The sequence below is a fragment of the Arvicola amphibius genome, chromosome 4 (assembly GCF_903992535.2).
Source record: "Arvicola amphibius chromosome 4, mArvAmp1.2, whole genome shotgun sequence".
Classification (NCBI taxonomy): Eukaryota; Metazoa; Chordata; class Mammalia; order Rodentia; family Cricetidae; genus Arvicola; species Arvicola amphibius.
The window spans coordinates 19,568,147-19,590,973 of record NC_052050.1 but is presented as its reverse complement, the minus strand read 5'-3'; the positions used below and the strand labels follow the sequence as shown (position 1 = coordinate 19,590,973).

The 22,827-nt window shown below is 51.3% G+C and overlaps 2 protein-coding genes across 2 annotated transcripts; both read right to left on the bottom strand.

Moving 5' to 3' along the window:
- Nucleotides 1-287: 287 nt before the first annotated feature.
- On the bottom strand, nt 288-3,436 carry Sost (sclerostin). Its single transcript, XM_038324615.1, has 2 exons — nt 3,217-3,436; nt 288-709 (listed from the first exon to the last, which is right to left on the bottom strand). Exons 1-2 carry the CDS (start codon nt 3,434-3,436, stop codon nt 288-290), a joined length of 642 nt encoding a protein of 213 aa, XP_038180543.1.
- Nucleotides 3,437-8,408: 4,972 nt separating this feature from the next.
- On the bottom strand, nt 8,409-22,087 carry Dusp3 (dual specificity phosphatase 3). Its single transcript, XM_038327875.1, has 4 exons — nt 21,971-22,087; nt 21,346-21,485; nt 18,354-18,580; nt 8,409-11,875 (listed from the first exon to the last, which is right to left on the bottom strand). The coding sequence occupies exons 2-4, from the start codon at nt 21,468-21,470 to the stop codon at nt 11,670-11,672; spliced, it is 558 nt and encodes a 185-aa protein (XP_038183803.1). The 5' UTR covers nt 21,471-21,485; nt 21,971-22,087; the 3' UTR covers nt 8,409-11,669.
- Nucleotides 22,088-22,827: the final 740 nt, after the last annotated feature.

Sequence of the window (22,827 nt, the reverse complement as noted above, 5' to 3'; positions counted from 1 at the left end):
GGTGAAAATGCTACCTTGTCCTGTAGGGGACCGGCACAAGGGTAGAAAACCCCCCCAGCTCCCCACCCGGGGTGGGGGCAGACTGGGCAGAGTGACTCAGTGTCAATGACTCAGCTCCCTCTCTTGACCTGCGGGAACCCCCTCAGCGGGCAGGAGGGCGAGGGGACTCTACGGGTTGGGGACTCCGCAGGGCCTGGAAGGTTTAGCGCCCCTAGCCTGGGCTGCAGGCTTTTACAATAAAAAAAACGAGTCGGATCGCGCCGGGGTTGCGTGGTCGCGAGAGCGCTCTAGTAGGCGTTCTCCAGCTCAGCCTGGTTGGCTTTGGCGCCCCGGGAGCGGGGCCGTGGCTTGCGACCCTTCTGCGGCCGCGCGGTTTCCGGCCCGAAGTCCTTGAGCTCCGACTGGTTGTGGAAGCGGGTGAGGCGCTTGCACTTGCAGGAGGCCACCAGACGCACCTTGCGCGCGCGCGGCGCTGCGTTACCGGGACACAGCATCTGCACCCGCTGCGCGCGGTAGCGGTCGGGGATGCAGCGGAAGTCGGGTCCGTTTGGGCGCCACCACTTCACGCGGCCGATGGCGTTGGGCAGCAGACGCGCGGGGCCACATTGGCCCGAGCACACCAGCTCGGTGACAGGCTTGGCGCTGCGACACGGCCCGTCGGTCACGAAGCGGGTGTAGTGCAGTTCGCGGCAACTGTATTCGGACACGTCTGCGGAGAGAGTGAAGCGTGAGGGCGGCAGCCTAGCCCAGGCTGGGCTGCTCGCATCATTCATTCCTCCTTGCTTTTTCCAAATCTGCTCCTCTCCAGGTGCTTTCCCATCAAAGCATGGATAGTAGAAAGGAAGCACCAAGTACTTTTGGAGCTTGCTGCGGAATATCCCTCCCTGCCTGCTCTCTGTCCTTGGAACCCAGTGATCAAACACCAGCGCTCTGTCATTTACTTTCTGTGTGATCTGTGGGCAAGTAACTTAACGTCTCTCGTCCCCACATCTGTAAAATAGGTTGCCCCAGGATCCAATGACGTCAACCACTACATGCGCGTAATACTGGACACTGTGTGGCAAAGAGTCAGAAGGGGCAGTTTGTTCCTGTTTGGGGACTGGGTCTTATGTAGCCCTGGCTGGCCTCAAATTTGGGGACTGGGTCTTATGTAGTCCTGGCTGGCCTCAAACGGGCTGCATAATTGAGGATGATCTTGAATTTTTGAGCTCCCATTTCCACCTCTTCAGTAGCGGTATACAGGCGTGGGTCACTCACTCTGTCCTGCGTAGGAGATACAAAGGATCTCAGGGCTTGTGCGTATTAACCACACTCTCTTCTAATTTAATTCCTTATCCCCAGCCCTGCCTAGCGCCTAGCAGCCACTAGCCACACCTGGCTGGCTACGGTCCCTTCTAAAACTCCTTTACCGGCCACTGGGGCAGGGGCGGGGTCCCGGGAGATGGAGAAAGGAGTGGAGGTTAATTGAAGGTAGTAAATCACGACAGCTGCTGTGGAGGAGCGGTAGAAAGGCAGGTGGTGGGGATAAGAATTCATTAGACTTGAAAGCCACCAAAGGCAGCGTTTCTAACCCCCTCATTATCACAGGTCCAGGCTGAGAAAAGAACTTGCCCCAAAGGCAGGGCTGGGTTGCCTGACGTCCTAGGCAGGTACCCCTGCCTAGGACGCCAGCACCTTCTGGCTCCTGCAAGGGTGAAAGTGATTTGTTAGAGGATTCCAGATTGGGGATGGTGCTAGCTACTTCCTTAGCAGAGGGCAGCAGAGTTCTGACCCCCAACCCTACAGTTCCTGCACACCAGGCTATCTTGTTCTGTGTCTTTGAACCCTGTAGCTCATGGTGATTCAAACCTGCTCTCTAATGAAGGAAGTTGGGTCTGGTGCCTGGCCTCACCTCACTCACACACCCAGGCTTAGGTGGGTGGGAGTTTTTAAGCTAGCTAATTCATAAGAGCCCTCCCCGCCCTGCAGTCTCACAGGGTCAGGGCAAATATGACACAAGGATTTTTTTTTTTAAGTTCCAGGACCAAAACCAGAGAGGAGCAGAGGCCAGGATCAGCCTCCGCCCTAGAGAGAAGGCACAGCAGGGGAGGTGTGCGCCTTGCCATCCTCCTGTGGTTGGCTTTTTGGCTTCTGGGCTGATTTGACTTCCTCACCCCTGCAGAGGTGGGATGTGGAGGTGGTCTGTTTGCCCAGGGAAGGATAAATTTGGGGGCTTTTCAAGAATAGTGCCTTTAGGTCAGGCACTTCTTCTGCAAAACGTGACTGCAAGGCATGCTCTTTTTGGGGTAGCCCTTTCCCCCACATCCCTTACTGGCTAGGAGACAGCAGAGGCAGAGTGTGGTGGCAGCTTGGGAAATGAACTTCTGCCCCACTCAGATGGGGACCAGCAGGCAGCAAGGTCCTCACTCTGGAGGGTGTCCCTCCAGCTGCCACCTCACCCCAGTCGTTCCTGCCAGCTGCGCGGCTGGATACCCCAGGCATTTCTCCATGCAGGACTGCCTTCAGAGGCTCTTTCCCTGGGAATGAGGCAAAGCTGGGGCCGCGGTGCAAGCAGAGGGCAGATGGTGCCCCCTGTGCCCATATGGGGGATGCTACACTCAACTGCCACTCATGGGCTAAAATCTTACCGAAAACCCCATTCTCTGGTGCTAGCCCACTGGGTCTAATGAGGGGAACTGAAGGAGTTCTTTCTGGCTCCAGGTTCCCACCTGAACCCAATCTCGGGTTGCACTGCAGCTGGATCAAACCAGCTTCCAGTCTCAGCTCTTCTCACTCCCAGGTGACTTTACCTCAGGAGCCTCAGTTTCTCCACCGTCAAGCTAAGGCTTTATTTACCTCCGGGGTGACCATGTGGGATACAGGACAGCCACAGCATCCGGCATCCACCAGGTGCTACCAGCCTTACCTTGTCACCTCCCCACTCCTCCAATAGAACTGACCCCCATGTCCTCATCCTTAAGGAGATTCTTTGAACCATCATACAAGCCCGTGCCCATGTTTATGGCAGTTTCGACAGGTCTTAGTCTCCCTGCCCGCCTTGGACACTCGGCCAGCCCCCCCCCCCAAGCCTGTCCTCAGATCTAACGCTGTGCTAGTGTTCTTCCAGGCAAGCCTGTCTCTCCCCTGGTGTGTTAGAGACCCCCAAAGAGCAGATCCTAAAACTACCCCAGTTCCCTCCCAGGATCCCCTTGCTACCTTGTCTTCCTCATCCCATACCTTTGGTGTCATAGGGATGGTGGGGAGGTCTCCCTCCGTTCTCTGCCCGGTTCATGGTCTGGTTGTTCTCCAGCTCCTGGGGAGGCTCGGGGTAGTCTCTGAGGCCAGGGATGATTTCTGTGGCATCATTCTTGAAGGCCGGCCACCCCTGGCCCTCCACAGCACGGAAGGCAGCATGCACAAGCAGGCAGACAAGACAGAGGGCCAGCGAGAGCTGCATGGTGCCAGGTGGAGGGAGGGCACTCAGTGGCACAGGCTCCAGTCCTCAGCCTACATACAGTCGCCTTTTTAAAGCCCCCTCTGCCTCGTGCCAGCCAATAAGGATGGGCTGGAACAGGGCTGGTCCCATGTTTCCTCACCCCCCTCCCCAGGGAGAAAGGGGTGTGCTCAGAGTGAGCCCTCCCTAAGACTTCTCGAGCTCAGCAAACTTCCAAATTGCTGCTGGCGCTCTCAGGTGACCCGAGGCAGGGACAGAGCTCCCAGCGCCTCCCACATTCAGACGGCTGTGGTTTTCAGATATCAAAATGAGCTTGGCTTTTTAATTGTCTGGCTCTCTGGGCCCCTCAGGCATTCTCAAAACAAACTGTGGGCCAGCTTAACAAAGGAAACGTGGGGCTCTGAGTTCTACAGAAGCAGGCAGAGTCCAGCTGACCAAATTCCTCTAGCCAAGTTCCTTTGTCGCCCTCCCCCCAGCTAATGGTCTTAATTAAAGGTGTTTGCTTGCACCCCACTCCTCACCCAGAAGCAAAGGATGCCTTTTTTTATTTGGGGGGATTCTGGGGAATCTAACCTAGGGTCTCATGCTTGCTGTACAAGCAAGCACACTACAGGGATGCTTTAAAGACAATCCCATTGGCCTCCATATGCTCAGCACTGGTGATTCTGAGCAGAAAAGTCTCTGGAGTTTCTCTTCAAAACCAGGGGGGATATAGAGAGTCCACAGGCCACCGGCGAGAAGGTGGGATTCTGGGGACAGGTTGAGGGTAAGCAGGTCATCATGGCTCTTGGAGATGGCGCACAATGAGGAAATCTCTTCTACCCTTGACCTGGGGTCCATTGCAGAAGATTCTTAGGCCGGGCGGTGGTGGCGCACGCCTTTAATCCCAGCACTCGGGAGGCAGAGGCAGGCGGATCTCTGTGAGTTCGAGACCAGCCTGGTCTACAAGAGCTAGCTCCAGGACAGGCTCTAAAGCCGCAGAGAAACCCTGTCTCGAAAAAACAAAAACAAAACAAAACAAAACAAAAAAAAACCAAACAAACAAAAAAAAAAAAAACAGAAGATTCTTAGCCAGGGAACTCAATGTGGCTTCTAGGCTGGTGTGTCAGAGGCAGTTTCTTCCCTGGTCTGGCCTGGGGCAGGCAACACAGAATTCCATCTCTTGGCAAAAGTCAAGGCTAGTGTGTTTACTGCTGACATTCCCCCATCATTTCTCAGCTTATATTTCCCATGTACGTGTGTGTGTGTGTGTGTGTGTGGTACATGTGTGTCTGTATACATGTATGAGCATGCAAAGACCAGAGGAAGTGTGTCCTCCTCTGTCTCTCTCCAAGTTATTCCGAGACAGGATCTCTTACTGAGACATTTAGGTTAGGCTGGATAGCAAGCTAGTGAGCTCCCATGATCCATCTGCCTCTGCCCCGCCACCCCCCACAATCCTGGGGTTACAAGTACAGATGGCCAGGTTTCCACATGGGTGGCAGGGATTCGAACTCAGGTCTTCATGCTTGCACACCATGCACTCTTACTCACCAAGGCATCTCTCCGGCCTCTCATTATGTTTTCATAAACAGCTCTGAGTCTCAGATGAAAAAATCACATATAACAGGTGAGTTTCAGAAAGCCACCTCAGGTCCATCTAAGGCCACTGATTCTCAACCTTCCTAGTGCCGTGACCCTTTAATACAGTTCCTCATGTTGTGGTGGTCCCCCCAGCCATAAAATTAATTTCATTGCTACTTCATAACTGTAATTTTGCTACTGTTCTGAATCATAATGGAACTATCTGATATTTCCCATGGTCTTAGGCTTGATGACCCCCGTGAAAGGGTCACTCAACAACCCCCCATGTGGTCATGACCCACAGGTTGAGAACCACTCGTCTAGGCACAAAGAAATCCAAAGGAGCTGCTGGCTCAGCCTGCAGTAGCAAAAGGGCCATGCCAGGGGGAGGACGGGTATGAGCAGGAAGGTTCACACCTGAGGTGCAAAAAAACGGCCGGTGGAAGCCTTCACTGAGATAGATTGTCGGAGGATGGCTCAGCCCTGGAGGAAGGCTGGGAAGGCGGCTGTGGTCCACCTCGCCTTGGTATGCGAACTGCAACGAATTCCCACCTGCACAGCTTGTGCAGGGCTCTGCCACCTGCCTCGACTTGTGAGTGGCCTGTCCATCTGTGGCCAAGTGCCTGTGTCCTCCTTTTCATCTTCCGTCACCCACACATCAGTGCAGCTGCTTTGACAGTTTTACAAGGCAGACAGAAGGCCCCTCAGGAAGGGCCCTCTCTGATACCTGCTTCCTAAGTCAGTTTCCTTCAGGGCAGACGAAAACAGCTGTGGCCATTGTTGGGGGTGATCTATCTCTCCCACCAGAGCTGTGGTGTTGTTAGAAGCTGCCCCCTCCTTTTGTCTGTGACCTCCAGTCCCCTTTCCCCTGCTCTGGAATGTGGACTGTTAACCCTGTCTGGGCCAGAGAGCCAGCATGTTGTTCCAGACTGGGAGGGAGCCGTTCCTGGGCGGGCGTGTGTGTTTCTGTGCGCCTGCAGAATGGTTCTCACAGCACCACCTGCTGGTGGGAAATGACCATGGCCACCTTAATAGAGATGCAACCTGTGCTTGGAACACTTCCGCCACCTGCTGGACATAAAAGGAGAACCCAAATTAAAGTGGTGTTAACAGGAGAAAGGGTGTATACAGAGACACTGAGTTCCTTAACGGCCATCCCTATGGACCATCCTCTGCCAACAGGTAGCCCTGCCATGCTCAGGAAGACTCTGGGAACCCGCTGTAATGCCTGCCTTCTGTTTACTCACTTGAGGTTAAGTCAGTGATGAGTGTATTTACTCAACACACACTAAAAAAGTTTATCAAGGTTAAGTAATAGCCTTGGAGTCAAACCTCAGGTCTCCACAGATCCCTGTTGACTGTAGTGAAGGGTCTTTCTTCTTTTTGTTTTTCAAGACGAGGTTTCTCTCTGTAGCCCTGGATGTCTTGGATGTCACTCTGTAGACCAGGCTGGCCTCAAACTCAGAGATCCTCCTGCCTCTGCCTTCGCAGTACTAGGATTAAAGGGTATTTCTGACCTCTTGTTCTCAGCAAGACTGCTGTAAACGTTCTTGTATGCTGTAATGGGTTTGCTGTCTAGTCTGTTTGGGGTTTTGTTCGTTCGTTCGTTTGTTTTGTTTTTGAGATGGCCTTGCTGTATAACCCAGGCTACCTTCAAGTTCATGGTGCTTTCCAAGGTCAAGGTGCGCACCGCCACACCTGGCTAGTTTTTTAATTGCTCTTGGGAATTTTAAGATCATTGTAAGTTAACAAGTACTTGAACTAATTCAGAGGGGGTTTATGTCTTCTCTACCGAGTTTTCCTTTGTGGCAACAGCTCACCAAAGGTGTCAGTACAGTGTCACGACCAGGACACACAGCGCACCGGTCTTCCAGCCTTCCTGATTTGCCATTGCTCATTCACACGTGTACCCACTGTGGCACACGCTCGTGTATTACCTTTTTAAACGAGTTTGGATTAGTTTAGGTATGAGTAATCTATCTGCATGTATGCCTGCAGGCCAGAAGAGGGCACCAGACCTCATTAGAGATGGCTGTGACCCATCATGTGGTTGCTGAGAATTGAACTCAGGACCTCTGGAAGAACAGCCAGTGCTCTTAATCACTGAGCCAGTTCTCCAGCCCCTCCCCACCCATGTACTTCCTTCTATGCAATTTTATTACAAGATTTGCCTATTCACCACCACAATTAAGATGAAAAACAGCTCTGTGGCCCCAAGGACCTGCCCTGATGTCCTTTATTACTTATTTAATTTATTCACTTTTTGAAATAGTGTCTCATGTACCATAGGCTAGCTGAGGCAAACCTTAATCTCCAGATTCACCTCCCAGGTGTTGAGGTTGCAGGTACATGCCACCTCAGCCAGCTCTGTCTCTTCTACAAAGATGTCCACTTGCTTTCTTCACTCTCCCTCTTCCAGACCCTACTCACGGCAACCACAGACCTAGCCGCGTTCCCCATCACTTTTCAATTAAAAAACGCTATGCAGATGCAACCAATGCAGGGCGCTGCCTTTTCTCACTCAACGTCATTCCCTGGAGTTACCCCGTATATGGGTACAGTGACAGGCACATATCTTTCATTAGTGTCCTACAGAGAATTTTCATTGCCCAAGTTCCCTGTGTTCCTCCCATCCGAACTCCTAGCACACACTGAGTTCTGTCTCTGTAGGTCTTATGTTCACCAGAACACCCGCAGCTGGACTCACACAGTATGCCAGCTTACCAGGTGGGTACCTCCAATGGCTAAATTTTAGGTGTTTAAAAAGTATTTTATTTTTAATTATTTGTACATCTGTTTGTGTGTATGTGTTCAGTGCCTGTGGAGGCCAGAGGTGCCGGATCTTCTGGACCTGTAAGTGGTTAGTGAGTCACCCAACATGGGTGCTGGAACCCAAACTCAGGTCCTATATAAGAGAAGTATGAACTCTTAACTGGAGCCATCGCTCCAAGTCTCCTAAGTGTTTTGTTGTTGTTGTTTTTTTGGTTTTTTTTTGGGGGGGGGGGGGTTGCTGTTGGTTTTTTTTTTTTTTCCGAGACAGGGTTTCTCTGTAGCTTTGGAGTCTGTCCTGGAACTAGCTCTTATAAACCAGGCTGGCCTCAAACTCACAGAGATCCGCTTGCCTCTGCCTCCCAAGTGCTGGGATTAAAGGCGTGCACCACCACTGCCTGGCATAAGTGGTTATTTTTTAAATTTAGAAAAAGGCTGTTCCAGTATGGCGGCATGTGTCTTAATCCTAGCACCTGGAGGCAGGGGATAGGGAATCAGGAGTTCAAGGCCAGCCTTGGCTACAGGTGGAGTTTGAGGCCAGGTTGGGCTACCTCAAAAACAAGAACAGCATCCACCACACAAGTCAGAAAAAAGCAAACATAAATAACCCAAGCCTATAAAAGGAAACACACACAAAACAGACTTCTTTGTAAGGTTAAGACATTTATTTTGGTTACAATTTTGTAGAGTGTTAACACAGGTGATACAGTAGACATTAAACTTCCCCTTCTACCCCCCATGGCAGGAATGGAACCCAGGGCTTTGCCCTCCACCATCCCCCTTCCCCTGAACCTTTTCTGTCTAGAAAAATCACTCTTTTACAAGTTACCCTAACATGGGGGAGGAGGCAAGAGCCCCACAAGCTAAACATTCACCAACTGTCTCTGTACCCTGAGACTCCCTCTGTTTATGATCAGGATAGAATCTTGATCTGGGAAGACCATATGATGCCACTTTTAAGAAAAGGAAAATGTTCTGTGAGGAAAGCTCTTATCTTCATATTTAAGATCAGTGCTTATTTTAATTAAAACATTGAGCATCTTAATACTACAAGCATCTTCAGTGAGCATGTGGCTGGAAAGGCACTCAACAGCGCCACCTGCTGGCCACAAATTATTACTCATGATCATTTCCCCGAGGGTGTATGCTAAAAGGCCAACTCTGGATTCTTAAAACAACCTCCCGCATTGGAGCCCCATAGAGCCTTAGTGTGGGCCAGAAGAGGTTCCTCATTTGGTAGGTGTTGGTCTACGCTCTAGAGGTAACATAAATAATAGGTGGGGGAAACAGCCTGCCTCTGGAAAGGCAGCCAGAATACTTGAAGATTGAGAAGGGAACCATTTTACATTTTAATTTTAACCTGGATTTATATGAGTCAAAGAAAGTGATCAAGTACGGGGAAGAAGAAGGGGCATCCTGAATTCTTTATTCCAGGGATAGAACACCATCCAGGAACGGCCGCCACTTGCAGAAATACAAGTGGCGTCTCTTTGGCAATACACGGCAATTCTACCTGAAGTAGGAGCTAATCTTCTGAACGTGGGGTAAAGCCAGCCAAGAAACCCTGAATTTTCAGCAAATAACCCCAAAGGCAAGATGGGAATCTCCCAAAGGCCCCTTTTCCTTATTTTCCCACAAAGGCCCCCAGGAGGCATTAGTGAGTAAACAGCCTTGCGTGGCCTGTGGGGTCAGGAGGGGAGTCTAGCCTCTTCCATGAGCAGAGTTCATCCTCACAGGTCTCCAGGTGTCACCTGGACAAAGAGAAACTCTGTCCTACCTGATAGGGAACTCATTTTTTTTCTTTCTCTGGGGATGGCTCAAAGACGTCCAGGGCGCTTGGACATTGCTGGGAGCTGGTCTCCTTAAAGCCAAGAACAGCCCAGCTTCTTTAGGCAGCAGGCCTGAAACCGCTTTCACTTAGCTTTGAAGAGCCAGGCGCCCCTTAATAATCCTAAATTTTTTGTTTTTTTTTTTTAAAAAATAGGATCTTGCTATTGTAGCCTGGAGTCTCAACGTGGAGACCATAGTGGCCTTGAACTTGCAGTGATCCTCCTGCCTCTGACTCCCATGAACTAGGACTACAGACTCATGCAACCATGCCCTGCTATCCCAGGTAGTTTTTTGTTTGCTTCTTTTGTTTGTTTTCTCTCAGAACAACACACGGATAAGTGCTGTCAACTTCACAGGATTATTATGAAATGCAAATCAGATCAAGCAAGAAAGCCACTTGGAAACTATGGAGGGTGGTACACAGTTCGGCTACTGCCATTTCATTCTGGAGAAAAGAGGACCCGTCCCATGAGTCCAGGGCTGCTGTGGTCACATAGGATAGGGGACAATGACCATCCAGGCTGCAACAGCTCTGCCCCTGCGGTGATGGGAGGGAGGCCCCAAGATGAACCTTCTTCTCCAGGCTCCTCAGCAGCTCTGAAAAAGGCATACCCCTGACCTTCCCTGCCAACACTGCCGAGTTCTTGGTTTAAAGCTGAATTTAAAACATTCAACAAAAGTCCCTGATATGTCTTTCCCTCCAAGTAAGATTTCTTTGCAAACTCCGGCAAGACATCCTACAGGCAGACATAAAGGCTGCTGGGATCCGGGTGCCCCACAACAACGCTCTATATACACTGGGCACTCAGACAGCTCTAGGTATTCATAAAAACAGGCTTCTATGAGAGGCTGTGTGCTAGGGGCTGAGGTGGTGGCTGAATGCCGCCACTCTGCTCTGTGTGACCCTGGATACACACAGCGTAACAAGAACATAAAGCCCAAGAAGACTGTGCTCATGCTCTGGCGAATGTGTACACACATGAGGTCTAGCACATTCCCAAACCAGCCCTGGAAAGAAGTCCTTTAAAGGGTCATTTCTTTTCTCTCTCTCCAGTAAAGGACATGGAGGCGCGTTTGTGCCCAGGTAGCCACTCCATCAGAACTACCCGTAAATGGGCAAGGGTGAGCACAGGGACCCTCCATTTCCCTTCTGTCCCCTCCCCACTTCACAGCCGTGCACACACCCACGAACACGAGCTGTAATTGGCCAACTTCCTCCTTCTATTCTTAGAATAGAAACCAGGATGAAAAGCAGTTAGTATGACGGCTTAGGCTCACCCACACTATAATTCAGGATATAACCCTTGCAATTCTCCAAATAGTGGGTTTTTTTTTTTTTTAATAGGCTGGGCCTCAACACTCTGCATTCTAAAGAAGAGAAATAGAACCCTGCCCAAGAAAAAGGGACAGTGCCATCCACAGAGAAGACACCAAAGCAGCAGATAAGGAACGGAAGATCCCCCAAAGAGGCACACTTTAAACATTCCGAAGAATTGGGAGAGCCCTCCAGGGAAAACAGATTTGCCTACCCAAGGGCCCCTGTAGAGTATCTTTAATTCTAAGGAGATAATTAAAACACAGCCTCTTTGTGGAAATCCAGCCACTAGCAACCTACCTCTACCCCTGCTTCATCTTATGCCTCTGCCTAAGAGGGTGTGTCGGGCTGTGAGGACCAGTGACAGACGTGGGAAGAGCAGAACCTGTGTTTGCATAGATCATTCCCCAGGGTCACCATGCTAGACCACTCAGGGGAACCCGGGTGCGGGAGGGATCATGAGAAGAGCCTGTGAGTGGCTCAGGCCTTACATCCTCATAGGCCTCCTGCCCTGGGTCACTGAGATGTATCTATGCCAACAGGCTTCCTCCCTGAGCCACCACCTCAGGGGAAGAACATAAACGGCAGGGAAGGACAGCCAAGGAGCAAGAACGGCCTCCTCAGCAAGCTTCTTCCCTAGGGGTGGAGCAGCCCAGGGCCGCAACGGGACAGACAATGGGAGCAGGGTACACTGTGTTTCCTAAGCATGGCTGCCAGGGCCTCCCAGTCAGACCTCCGCAGAAGGTGGCTGCGGGCACCCTAGAGTTTCACCTTGCCCTCCTTGGTTAGTCTGTCATTCAGCTGGCAGAGTTGGGCCAGGAAACCGTCATTGGGGCCAATCTCACGACTCTGCCTCACGATGCTCAGAGCAGACCTGACATCCATCTTCTGCCGCAACATGAGGTAGGCGATGACGAGTGTTGGGGAGCGGCTGTACCCCTCACGGCAGTGGACAAGCACCCGGCCTGCAAGGAACAGGAGAGATGTGCCAACTGGGGAAGCCCAAACCCACCGTAATGCCGAAACTCTTCCAGACAACAGGTAGAGAACATATCGCCACATCATTGTGTCTCACCATGCATGGTTAAAATAATAAGAATGAAAGACCCAAAGTTGATCAGGGACAGACGTGATGCAGCCAGGGCTCTTCTCTGTCACCAGGGGAGGCAGGCACTGAGGAGCCCTCATCCCAACGCACACACCATGGGAAACTGGTAACATGTGCTCAAGTTGAACACCTGTGCTCCCTGCTGCCCGGCAGTACTGTAGGGTGTTCTATGTCTTAGGAGCCTATGCGTAGTGGTCCCCAGGTGGAAATTCCCAAGACTATCAACAGTAGACTGGGTAAATAATAAGAGTCTTTTAAAAAAGAATTAATGACCTAGGTAGAGCCCGTAAGAGGACTCAGTGAGTAGAAGGACTTGATGTCAAGCTAACGACTTGAGTTCAAATCCTGGGATCCATATGGTAGAAAGAACTTTCTAGAAGTTGTTCTCTGACTTCCACACACATGCCCAGTACAGTCATCCCTTCACCCCCATATATATGTATGTAATGTATATATACATTAACATATGTGATAGATAACAAAGAATTAAGGATCTAGTCAGATGTGGTGGTACCTATCTGTAACCCCAATACTTCAAGAGGTTGAGGCAAGAGAGTCACTGGAAGTTCAAAGCCAGTTTAGGCTACAGAATGAAACCCTGGCTCAAAAAGAAAAAGAATGGGAGATGGCTCAGTAGGTAGAGGCATTTGCTGCCAAGCCTGATGACCTGAGTTCAATCCCTGGGACACACATGTCTGGGGAAAAGAAAGCGACCCTGGCACACTGAACTCTGATGTCTACCCATACACTGCGGCATGCGTGCGCACACGCACAAACACACACTAAATCTAAAAAAAAAATAGAGTAATATGCAACTTACCAGAAAGAACATGTATGAAGCACAAAAATATGTAGTATGATTCCACAGAACAGCAAGGAGCCCAACTAACCCATGCTCTTAGAAGCTTTAACAGCGGTGACCGGGAGTGTGGGTGGGCGCCGAGATGGGAAGGAGCACAGAGCGGGCTTTCTGCGGGGCTGCCTGTTTTGTTTCTTCATCTGGGGGTTGGTACATGGGTGTCTGTCATTGCTGAATTGCACACTTTGTGACACCAGACTTTTCTATATGAATTTTATCTTTCAGTCAAGAGCAAAACACGAAACCAGCTATGGTGCCACCTGTCTGCAATCCTAGCCCTCAGGAGGCTGAGGCAGGAGGATGGCAAGTCTGAGGCCAGCTCGGGCTATAGAGCATTACTCTGTTTTAGAACAATGTACACAAGTAGATAAACAAGACATGCTACGTGTGTCCATACAACGCAACACTTGTCAAGAAATTAAGAAGGGCACAGGGCAAAATGGCTCAGCAGTTAAAAACACTTGTTCCAGATCCAAGTTTGGTTCCCAACACCCTTATTAGGCAGCTCATAGCCACTTCTAACTCCAGTTCCAAGGGAGTCCATGACTCCTTCTGGCCCCCACTGGTACCTGTGCACGTGGAAAATACACACACACACACCACACACAAATAAATATAGACTTTAAAAAAGAAAGCACTATAGGTGTACGGAATAGCATAGATGAAACTCAAACATTCAGAGTGAGAGAGACCAGACCGCAGAAGAGCGCACGCTGCGTGGCTCTGTTGACACAAAAGTCTGAGAAGTGCGCACTGGTCTCCGGTGACAGAAAGCAGACCAAGAGGGACTTGAGAGTGGAAGGTGGAAGGACAGGAGACGCTGCCCAGGGACATGAAAAACGTAGGGGTGACAGACACAGTCCCTTATGGCAAAATTTTAATGACTGTCACGTTAAACACGTGTGTACCCTTTCCTGCATGCCAATTCTATCTCTGCAAAGCACATTTTAAAAAAGAATGGATTTCAGGGCTGGAGAGATAGATGGCTCAGCAGTCACAGCACTTCCTGCTCCTCCTGCACAGGTCCTGGGTGTGGTTCCCAGGAAAAAAAACGTCAGTTGGCTCACAACCACCTCTAACTCCAGTTCCAGGGGATCACATGCCCTCTCCTGACCTCCAAGAACCCCTGCACACATGTGGTGCAGGTAAACTCATGCAGGCACACACAGACACAGAAAAATAAGCATTTTTTAAAAAAAGAATGGATTTCCAGTACAAATACAAACAACACACACATGCCCTCTGTGGCTCCACCCCCCTCCCCCAACTGTCCTCTCCTCTTCCCTGCATTTCACCTTGTCCTCAGCCTACAGCACACACCTTTTCCTGCCTATGCCCTGCAGACCACAAACCATTCCCATGGCCACACTCACGTCTTGTTTCTGTCTGTTTCATTCCTTCATCGCCAGCAAAATGTAAACTCAGAATTCCTCAGAGAACAGAAAGCAATGATGGGGGAAAAGGGAGGGAGGGAGGGAGGGAGGGAGGGAGGGAGGGAGGGAGGGAGGGAGGGAGGGAGGGAGGGAGGGAGGGAAAAAGTCCCATCACGTTGCAGGGAGCCCACCCCCAGGAGGGGCAAAAGCCAGCTTCTCTCTTTAGTCATGGGTTCCCCACAAAGTACTTAACTCACATTCTTACCATCGCTCGCTCCTGCCTCCCTTCCACCTCTCTTCCTACAAATGGGGCTCGCCCTCATCCCTCACCCCTCATTGCCAATCCACACTCCACCCTGAAGCTGGAAAATCTTCCAGAAACACCGCTCTGACCTGTCGTCATTTGCAGGGTGGAATCGAGTCCCTGAAGTGTGGCTTATGAGGCCTACTGACACCCCTACCCATGGGGGTGAGCTCCAAGATTGTCAGGGTACATAGCAAGACTCTGTCTCAAAAACAAAACAAAACAAAGCCGGAGACAAAGCCTCAGGCTAGTGCCTGGCACACAAGAGCACTCAATAAACACCAGCAGTACTGGGAGTTCCCCAGGGGCCCCAGGCACCTGTCACTCTGCTAGCCACATACAGATCTGTTCTCCTCCTGAAGGGTGCATTCTTCAAAGCAAGGGTTGTGGGGCTAGGTTTTGGATGCTCTGCCATTCCCAGCATCCCCAGGCATCCTCTGTTGCTGAGTGAGTGAACGGCCACCACCTACACTTCCTCACCAGCATTATTTGGAAGGAAACTGCGGACCCAGAATTAACAGCATCTCTCTGCATCCATCATCCTTACCTCCAACTACTCCTCTATTTCCCTAGATCCTCCTACGTCAGGAGTCCCCCCCCCACTTTCCAACCTTTCTCCCCCCCCCCTCATTAATACCTAAAGTCCTCGGTGGCTTGTCCTGGTCCCACCTGACAGTGGGACCCTTTGCAGGGCAACCACTGCCTACTTCCTGCTGGGAGCATGCTCAGATATATCCAGAATCTACCATGTTCCATGTTCCAGGCCCAGCCCACACACTACCACCTCCATACAGCCTCTTTAGATCCTCTCAGAAGCAAGTGACTGTTCCCTCTTCTACACAAACCCCACTCCCTGGCACACATGCCTGTGTGTCTGCGCATGTATGTGCACGTGTGCTTCTTCACGCTTCCCTGTGAACTCTAGTGCACACACTGCTCTATGTGTGTGATATGCCTGAGTGTGTATGCCTGTTCACATATGTGTGAGTGTGTATATGTGTTCAAGTGCACATATATGTGTGTGCAGGTGGAGGCTCAAGGCTGGCATTGTGTGTCATCTTCAGTGATTTATTCTCTCTCTTATACATTGAGTCAGGATATCTCACAGAGCCCAGAGCTTCGTGCTTTGCTAGTCTGGCTAACCAGTGTGCTCTGAGGATCTGCCTCCTGAGTGCTTGGATTACAAAGTCAACCACACCACCCAGACTTTATGTGTGTTCTGGAAATCCAAACACTGGTCTTCATAGTTGGGCACCAAGTGTTTTTCCTGCTGAAATACCTTCCCAGCCTCCAACTCCTGGCTTTCTCAGTAATGGATTCCTGTTCCTCAGAGTCCTGCAATGGCTGGAGGTAACTATCCATTCTGTTTTAATGGTCTATCTACAAGGCTCCAAAGCCCTGGGGTGCGTTCTGCTTGGTGAGAAGTTACCTACAGGGAATGTAGACTATACCCATTGCTACATCGAGTGCTGGAGCCAGACCAGGGACACCGGTCCCCTGGTTTCACCCACCAGCCTGGGATGGTTTCATAAAAGAGAGGATGCCCAGTGGTAAGGTATGGGGTAGAGTTTGCCACAGGATGGGAAAAAATAGGCAGAAAAATTTCAGGCCTAAGATTCAGTCTGCCTATACCAAAGCAAGAGGTCAGAACAAGCTAGTGGATGTTCCCTGTTGTCTAGAAAGAGAAAAGAAAGGCAGAATGTTCCAGAGTCCCTGAATGTATGACCAACTGCTGCAATGACCACCCCCTAACTGACCAGGCCACATTCTCCATCTATCCAGAGTGAGGCACGTAGAACAGCTGGAGGGGAAGGGTGCTGGGTTGGTGTGACAGGGACCATCAGGCCCTGGCCTTAACGTCTGAAGTTTTCCCAGTCAACAGAACTTCTGCAAGTCTGGAATATGAACTGAGCATCCAGTGGGCAGGGAGCTCTTTGAGAATCACTTGGACAGAGAAGCTGCTGGACCAGGAAGCATCTATGTAACACGAATACGACCAATCATATCTGTAGTGGGTCACCTCTTCCCTACAGACGGAGGGAGACATGACGGGAAGAGCCCAGAGAGCTCGTCTGCCCTGATGTCCTCCTAGGACTTCTCATCATCCCCATGTCTTGTCTGATCACCAGGCAGCCTCTCCTTCAGCCTTGCTTTCTGTCTGCAGCTGCAGAGACTGAGACAGGAAGCCTTAACCTGGGATCTCCAGGCTGTGGGCCCTCAGCCCATCATGGCCACTCATTCCTCTGGTAAGGCAGCCACTCATGAGTGTCTAGTCACTAAAAGGGTAGGGAAGCCCCACTAGAATTCTGGGGAATGGTTCGCTAATCTTAAAAGGAAAGACACAGGCTGGTGATATAGCATAGTCTTTGTGCTGTTCAAGCCAGAACGCCTAAGTTCAAATCCCTACGCACCCACATAAAAGCCCGGCACAGCACCATGTAGTCCCAGACTTAGGGAGGTAAATAAAAGTTCATCCTTGGAGCTTGCTGGCCAGCAGCCTAGATAAATCTAGTGAGCTTCAGGATCAGGGAGAGACCCTGTCTCTAAGGTGGAAAACTGATTGAAGACAGTATTCAGCGTCAACCTCTGGCTTCCACCTGCCACACACACACAGAAACATACACATGCACAAACACTCGCACACACACCATGTGCGCACATGTATACACATGCATGCACCCATACGCATGCACACACACATGCACATGTACACACACGAAGACATTCACATGTGCAAGCACTTGTACACACATGCACATGCGTGCATCCATGCACATGCGTGCATCCATGCACATGCACGCACACACACATACACATACATAAATGGGCACACTAAATTAAAAGGAAAGAGGCCCTGAAGCCGAACTGCTGCACTGTGTATGTCTGAAATATTATCCTTTGTCTACGAAATACATAAACTCTATGCAATGGTCCCTATAAACTCACACATGGAACATGTAAATCACTAGTTGGTGACAGTTTTTGGAAACTGTCTCAAATTGGGCCTTCTTGGCGGAAGCAGATCTCTGAGGGCTTGCGTTTGAAGGGTACAGCTGATCTACAACCGCTTTCCCACTCTGCCTCTGCCTGTGTCCTATCTGCCGTGAGGTAAAGGACCTCCTCTTTCACACACTTCCACTGTCCTGATGTTTTGTCCATGCACATAGGGCCAGCTCCTCACAGACCGAAATCCCCTGACAGCGTAGAGCTGCTCTGTTATTCTGGTCATGGTCATATAAGTGTAAGTAGCATAAGCTGTGGTGACCGGATCTGTTGAGCTACCAAATCTCCCAGCCCCATGGTTCAACTTTCCATGCTGGACATTAGTGAGCCCTTGTCATTATCACGGGTGTTTGTGTCAGGTGTAAGGGTTAGGTGGTCAGAAACCACCCTCTGCCCAAATAAAACTAAAGACAGGACCCACGTGCTGCCACTGTGTGCAAGGGTTGATCTGCTTGTGTCAAGAGGGGCCACTAGCCGGGCGGTGGTGGCGCACGCCTTTAATCCCAGCACTTGGGAGGCAGAGGCAGGCGGATCTCTGTGAGTTCGAGACCAGCCTGGTCTACAAGAGCTAGTTCCAGGACAGGCTCCAAAGCCACAGAGAAACCCTGTCTCGAAAAACCAAAAAAAAAAAAAAAAAGAGGGGCCACTAGAGATGCTAGACAAAGAGAGCCTTAAAGTCATCACCACAGGGGGCAGGAAACGACAGACTGGCCAAAGGGAGACCTGCTGAGGTCTGCTTTCTAGGCCAGCCCACGTCAAAGCCACCTCCCATGGGTCCTGGCTGTAGGTCCCTTACCATTCTTGTAAGCCAAGGCCTGGTCGATGAAGTCTGCGGCCCTTTCAAAGTAGGCGCTGAGGTTGAACTCCTGCGTATCATTGGCCTTGATGCCCAAGTAGGTGATGCCCGAATCGTTGTAAAAGTTGGCATTGGTGTTGACGTGCATGAAGGACCTGCCCTCGGCGGCATTCAGGACGTGGGTGATGCCCAATTTTTGCAGCTGGGAGATGTCCTGAGCTACAGACCTGGATGGGAGGCAGTGGCAGAAAATGAAGAGGTAGCCCCGCAGGAAGAAGATGAAGAAGACCTGAGCCTTTAGGCAAAGCAGGAAGACGGTACCCGCTGTCCCGTGGCTCCTCCTGCCCCATCTCATGACCTCTCCCCTCACACCAGCCATATCCAGTTACCAGCAGCTTCCCCAAATAGACCTGTGGTTTCTGTGCCCATGCTGTTTCCTCCGCTACCTCCATGTGGGCATCACTTCTGTGGGATGTCCCCAGATCCTTCCAGTGTGTGCCATCACAGTTCCTATACCGTGATGGTGGCACAGAGAAGCTATAGAGTCAGGCACGGTAGCACACACCTGTGATCCTGCACTCAGGAGGCCGTGGGAGACGGATCATGAGATTGATGCTGGCCCAGGTTCAAACAACAACAACAACAACAAAAAGAAATACAGACCCTGGAGTCAGAGCGCCTGGGTCTGCATCCAAGCCCTGCCATTTACCAGCCAGGCAAACTTAAGCAAGCCACTTAACCTTTCTGTGCCTTGGTTTTCCTTTCTGCAAACTGAGGTTAATGGTGAAAACTTGGGGTAGCCCTGGGTGTTAATGGAGGCTGTTCTGTTGACAGAGCTTGACTGGGGGGGGGGGGTTATATCCCACAGCAGGGTCACGCTTATCTGTTCAGAGCTTCCGTCTGTGAGTTCCTTGAGTGGTCTCTCCCCTCAGTACCTGCCTCAGTGCCTGATGCATGGCACTGAATAAATGTTTGGTGACTGAATGAAGAATGGAACTGGCACAGGTCAGGCACCCTGAAGGATCGATCCCGCCATACTCTCTTAGCGACATCTGGGGTTCCCTGGACTGTCTTAGGAGCAAATGTCCCCCTCCCCCCAGGAAGGGTGTTAGAAGGTATCTTGACAGAATGATCAACCAGGTCCTTCACTTCCTCTCACAATGACCCAATTTAAACTGGAGTTTAAATTACAAAGCAGTGTCTCCCGCATGCTCCTGTGTGCCTGTTATGGCAGCCGGAAAGAGAGGACAGCACTGTCCCCAGTGAACAGAACTGAAACTCTGCAGGACAGGACTGGCGGTGGATGCTCACATGGGCTGCTGAGTCAGAGCTGAGAGGCAAGCCTTCTCCAGACATCCAGCCATACTCTACCTCCTACCTCCCTCTGCCCCTCATGCCTCCACCACCTATAAAACTGAGGTCGGAAATGCAGCTCAACACTGACTCCCTCACTGCCCTCACAGGCAGTGGCTAAAGCTCTTTGATCCAGGAGCTTTGGGAGGGGGGTGCGGAGAGGAGGGGAGGAAGCCCAACGCACGGCACTAGGAACTCAGTTGATCCTCACGCCTGAGCATGAGCACCCCCCACATCAAGGTCATATTTGCATAGAGGGCAAAGAATGTATGTTCCATGGCAACCATCATATCTGCCACTGTGACTACTGCCAGCCTAGAGAAGTCACTACAGACAATTGCAACAAACTGTCCTACAGGAAGCAGGCTCCTGAGACTGTCAAGAGCCCTGGCAACTTGGGTAGCTGGGGTAGGGAGAGGTGGGAGGGGTTCCCTAGGACTTTGCAGTGACCGAGCCTCAAGACCCTGTGATTCTGTTTGGCCACTCCCCTTCAGAACACTGAGCAAGAGTGCACAGCTGTGCTGAGTCAATAAACTATCACCACCACCATTTACTAGTGTGAATGAACATCACGTGGTGTGTGACACACAGTAGGTGTGCCATAAGTAAATGAGTGATACAAAGCATGCAACCTGTCCCCAAGAGTCTGGGACCTGCCATGTGAACCCCCCTCTGGTCCCACTGTGGGTTAACCAGCAGGTCTTAGGTTCAGGACAAGAAACACACATGGAAAACACACTGAAAAGTCCTTCCAACCCTCAACCGCCTCTGGCCACCCCTCCTACTGTGTGAACATGAGAGGAGAGCTTGCTTAGCAGTTTTCAAGTGCAGTCCTTGAAATGGACCCACAGAGCTTCTTTGATAAACGGGTCTTCACGCCTGAAAATTCAATGTGGGCCTTCCCCCAACATGGGTCACGCCAGCCTTTCTTTCGGTGTTAACAATCATTCTCTCCCACTGCTGAGAAATCCTCACTAATAATAGTATGACTAAAATATAATTTTTTTTTTAAAGGACGCTTAAGAGATCAATAATATACACATTTCCTGGCGGTACGATTAGAAGGAATTTTCAGATGGCTCAGGTCTTCTATGGAGTTTAACATATCCCATCTAAGTCAAACTCTATCTGGAGAAGCCAGAAAAGCCGTGGCTCAGCTACTTCCTCTTTTAGGGTATTTTAGGGTATTTTGATTTCCCGACGCGGACAGGAAAAGCTCCACACCCGGATTGTAACGTCATCCCGTTGCCATGGCAACGAAGGCAGACATTCCTCGGTGACCTCACTGCAGAACTAGGCAGCTGTCACATGACGCGCGGCCAAGAGACAGCCCTGCCACCTGTTAAGAGAACGTGGTAGCCTCGACCCCGCCCAAGCCAAAGCCAGGGCGGGTGGTGGCCGAGGGCAGGGCCCGGGCACATTCGGGTCTCAGGGCATGCGGGGTCCAGCTCCTCGGCTTCACGCACGGGGAGTGGGGTGTCTGCTCCAGCCCGGTCCCCAGCCTCCGCTCTAGCTCGCAGGTCGGCGACAGCGCCCAGGTTTCCCCCGCCCCCATCCACGCCCTTGGACCCCACTCCAGCCCCCGAGTGGGCGGGGCGCCCGGGGAGCGGCTGCGGAGTCAGCCCTCCCGGAGACTCACGCGTTGCCCACGTAGACCCTCGGGATGACCTCGTTGCAGGGCTGGGTCGGGAGGCTGTAGCAGCCGCTGCCGTCTGAGAGCAGGTCGTTGAGATCTTGCACCGAGAGCTCGAATGAGCCGGACATGGCGGCGGCGGGGCCCTGCACGCCGGGGCAGGAGCGAGACACGGGGAGAAGCCGGGTCAGTGGGGCGGGGCTGCCTAATAAAACCGCCCCGTCCCGCCCCGGAGGCGGGCCCGCCGGGTGCTGGAAGCTGTGGGCGCCGCGCGGCGTGGCTCTGCGCAGAGGACACGCGCGGCCGGCCCACGCGCCGTTGGACCCTGGAGCGTGTCCCTGACAGAGATGTCGTCACTCCCGTGTCGCCGGTCCTCTATCTCCCTGGCTAACGCAGGGGAGCGCCGACCCTTCCCTTACTGAACCCGCCGCAGGGCGCCTGGGGTACACCTGGTGTAGCTCTTTCGGGATAACGCGGACCCCTGGGGTTTGCTGTGAACCCTTCTGGCTGCAGACCAGCATTGTTGGCATCCATTCCCTCACCTCAAACAGACACGTGAGAACACATCTTCCCAACATACTCCTGCTGAACCCCGCCCAGCGCCACCCCCCCACCCCCCGTGATTCCTTACCTAAGGTCACAGGGAAGAGCCCAACGCTGGGGACACTTCTTCCGTGTTCGTTACAAAGCAGCATTGAGCTTTTAAAGCTGGGGCTATAGGTCGCCAGGTTTGGCCTCTGACCCTGGGGAATTAATCTTTAGCTGGCTAGTAAAAGGGAGGGGGGAGGAGCAGGGTTACAGCGTCACAATAATAGTTTGAGCTGCTATGATTTTAGAGAACCGAAGTCTTTACAAATCTGTAACTTTAGAGTGTAAACACAATGCAAGTGGGAAATTCTCACACCTGACCTGTGACGGATGCCAGTCAAAACACAGGTGCACGAAAAATTACTGCACAAAATTATATTCAGGATAGGTTTATGTGTGAAGCATTAATGAATTTCCTGTTTAGACTTGGATTCATTCCCTAAATACCTCATTATATATATTAAAATAATATAAAATCCTAAACGCTTCTGTCCCGAGCACTGAAGTAAAGCATATGCAATACGTAACTTGTAAGGATTGCTGGAAAGATTCCAGAAGCATTCAAGGGGCCGAGGAGGTTCCTGGCCTGTTAAAAGGTACCGAGCACGCATAAAGCCCCTACTTTAGTTCCTGAATAAACAGGCAGAGCGGGACCAGAACCGCTTAAAATCTCTGAATGTTGTGAGCGCTCACTGAATCTGAGCCCTGAGCTAGTGCACCCTGGGCTGGTGTGGAGGTAAATCGTTCTCCACGCCCTCCTTGACAGATCTTCTGGGAGCGGCTGCTATCTCACTGTGAGCCACGTGGTGTCAGTAGCTGATCCTCTCTTGGGTTTCCACTGAGGGCAAAGGGCTCAGAAGCTTAACTTCAAAGCGGTTCACAGTTGCCATGGTAAATGGC

Excerpts from the sequence above, each read along its gene's own strand:
- Sost (XM_038324615.1), bottom strand. The coding sequence starts at position 3,436 with ATGCAGCTCTCGCTGGCCCTCTGTCTTGTCTGCCTGCTTGTGCATGCT. Across the intron at positions 710-3,216 it reads CCATCCCTATGACACCAAAG|ACGTGTCCGAATACAGTTGC; the intron begins GTATGGGATGAG and ends CTCTCTCCGCAG.
- Dusp3 (XM_038327875.1), bottom strand. The coding sequence starts at position 21,470 with ATGTCCGGCTCATTCGAGCTCTCGGTGCAAGATCTCAACGACCTGCTC. Across the intron at positions 18,581-21,345 it reads AGGGTCTACGTGGGCAACGC|GTCTGTAGCTCAGGACATCT; the intron begins GTGAGTCTCCGG and ends CCTCCCATCCAG. Across the intron at positions 11,876-18,353 it reads GGCCTTGGCTTACAAGAATG|GCCGGGTGCTTGTCCACTGC; the intron begins GTAAGGGACCTA and ends TGTTCCTTGCAG.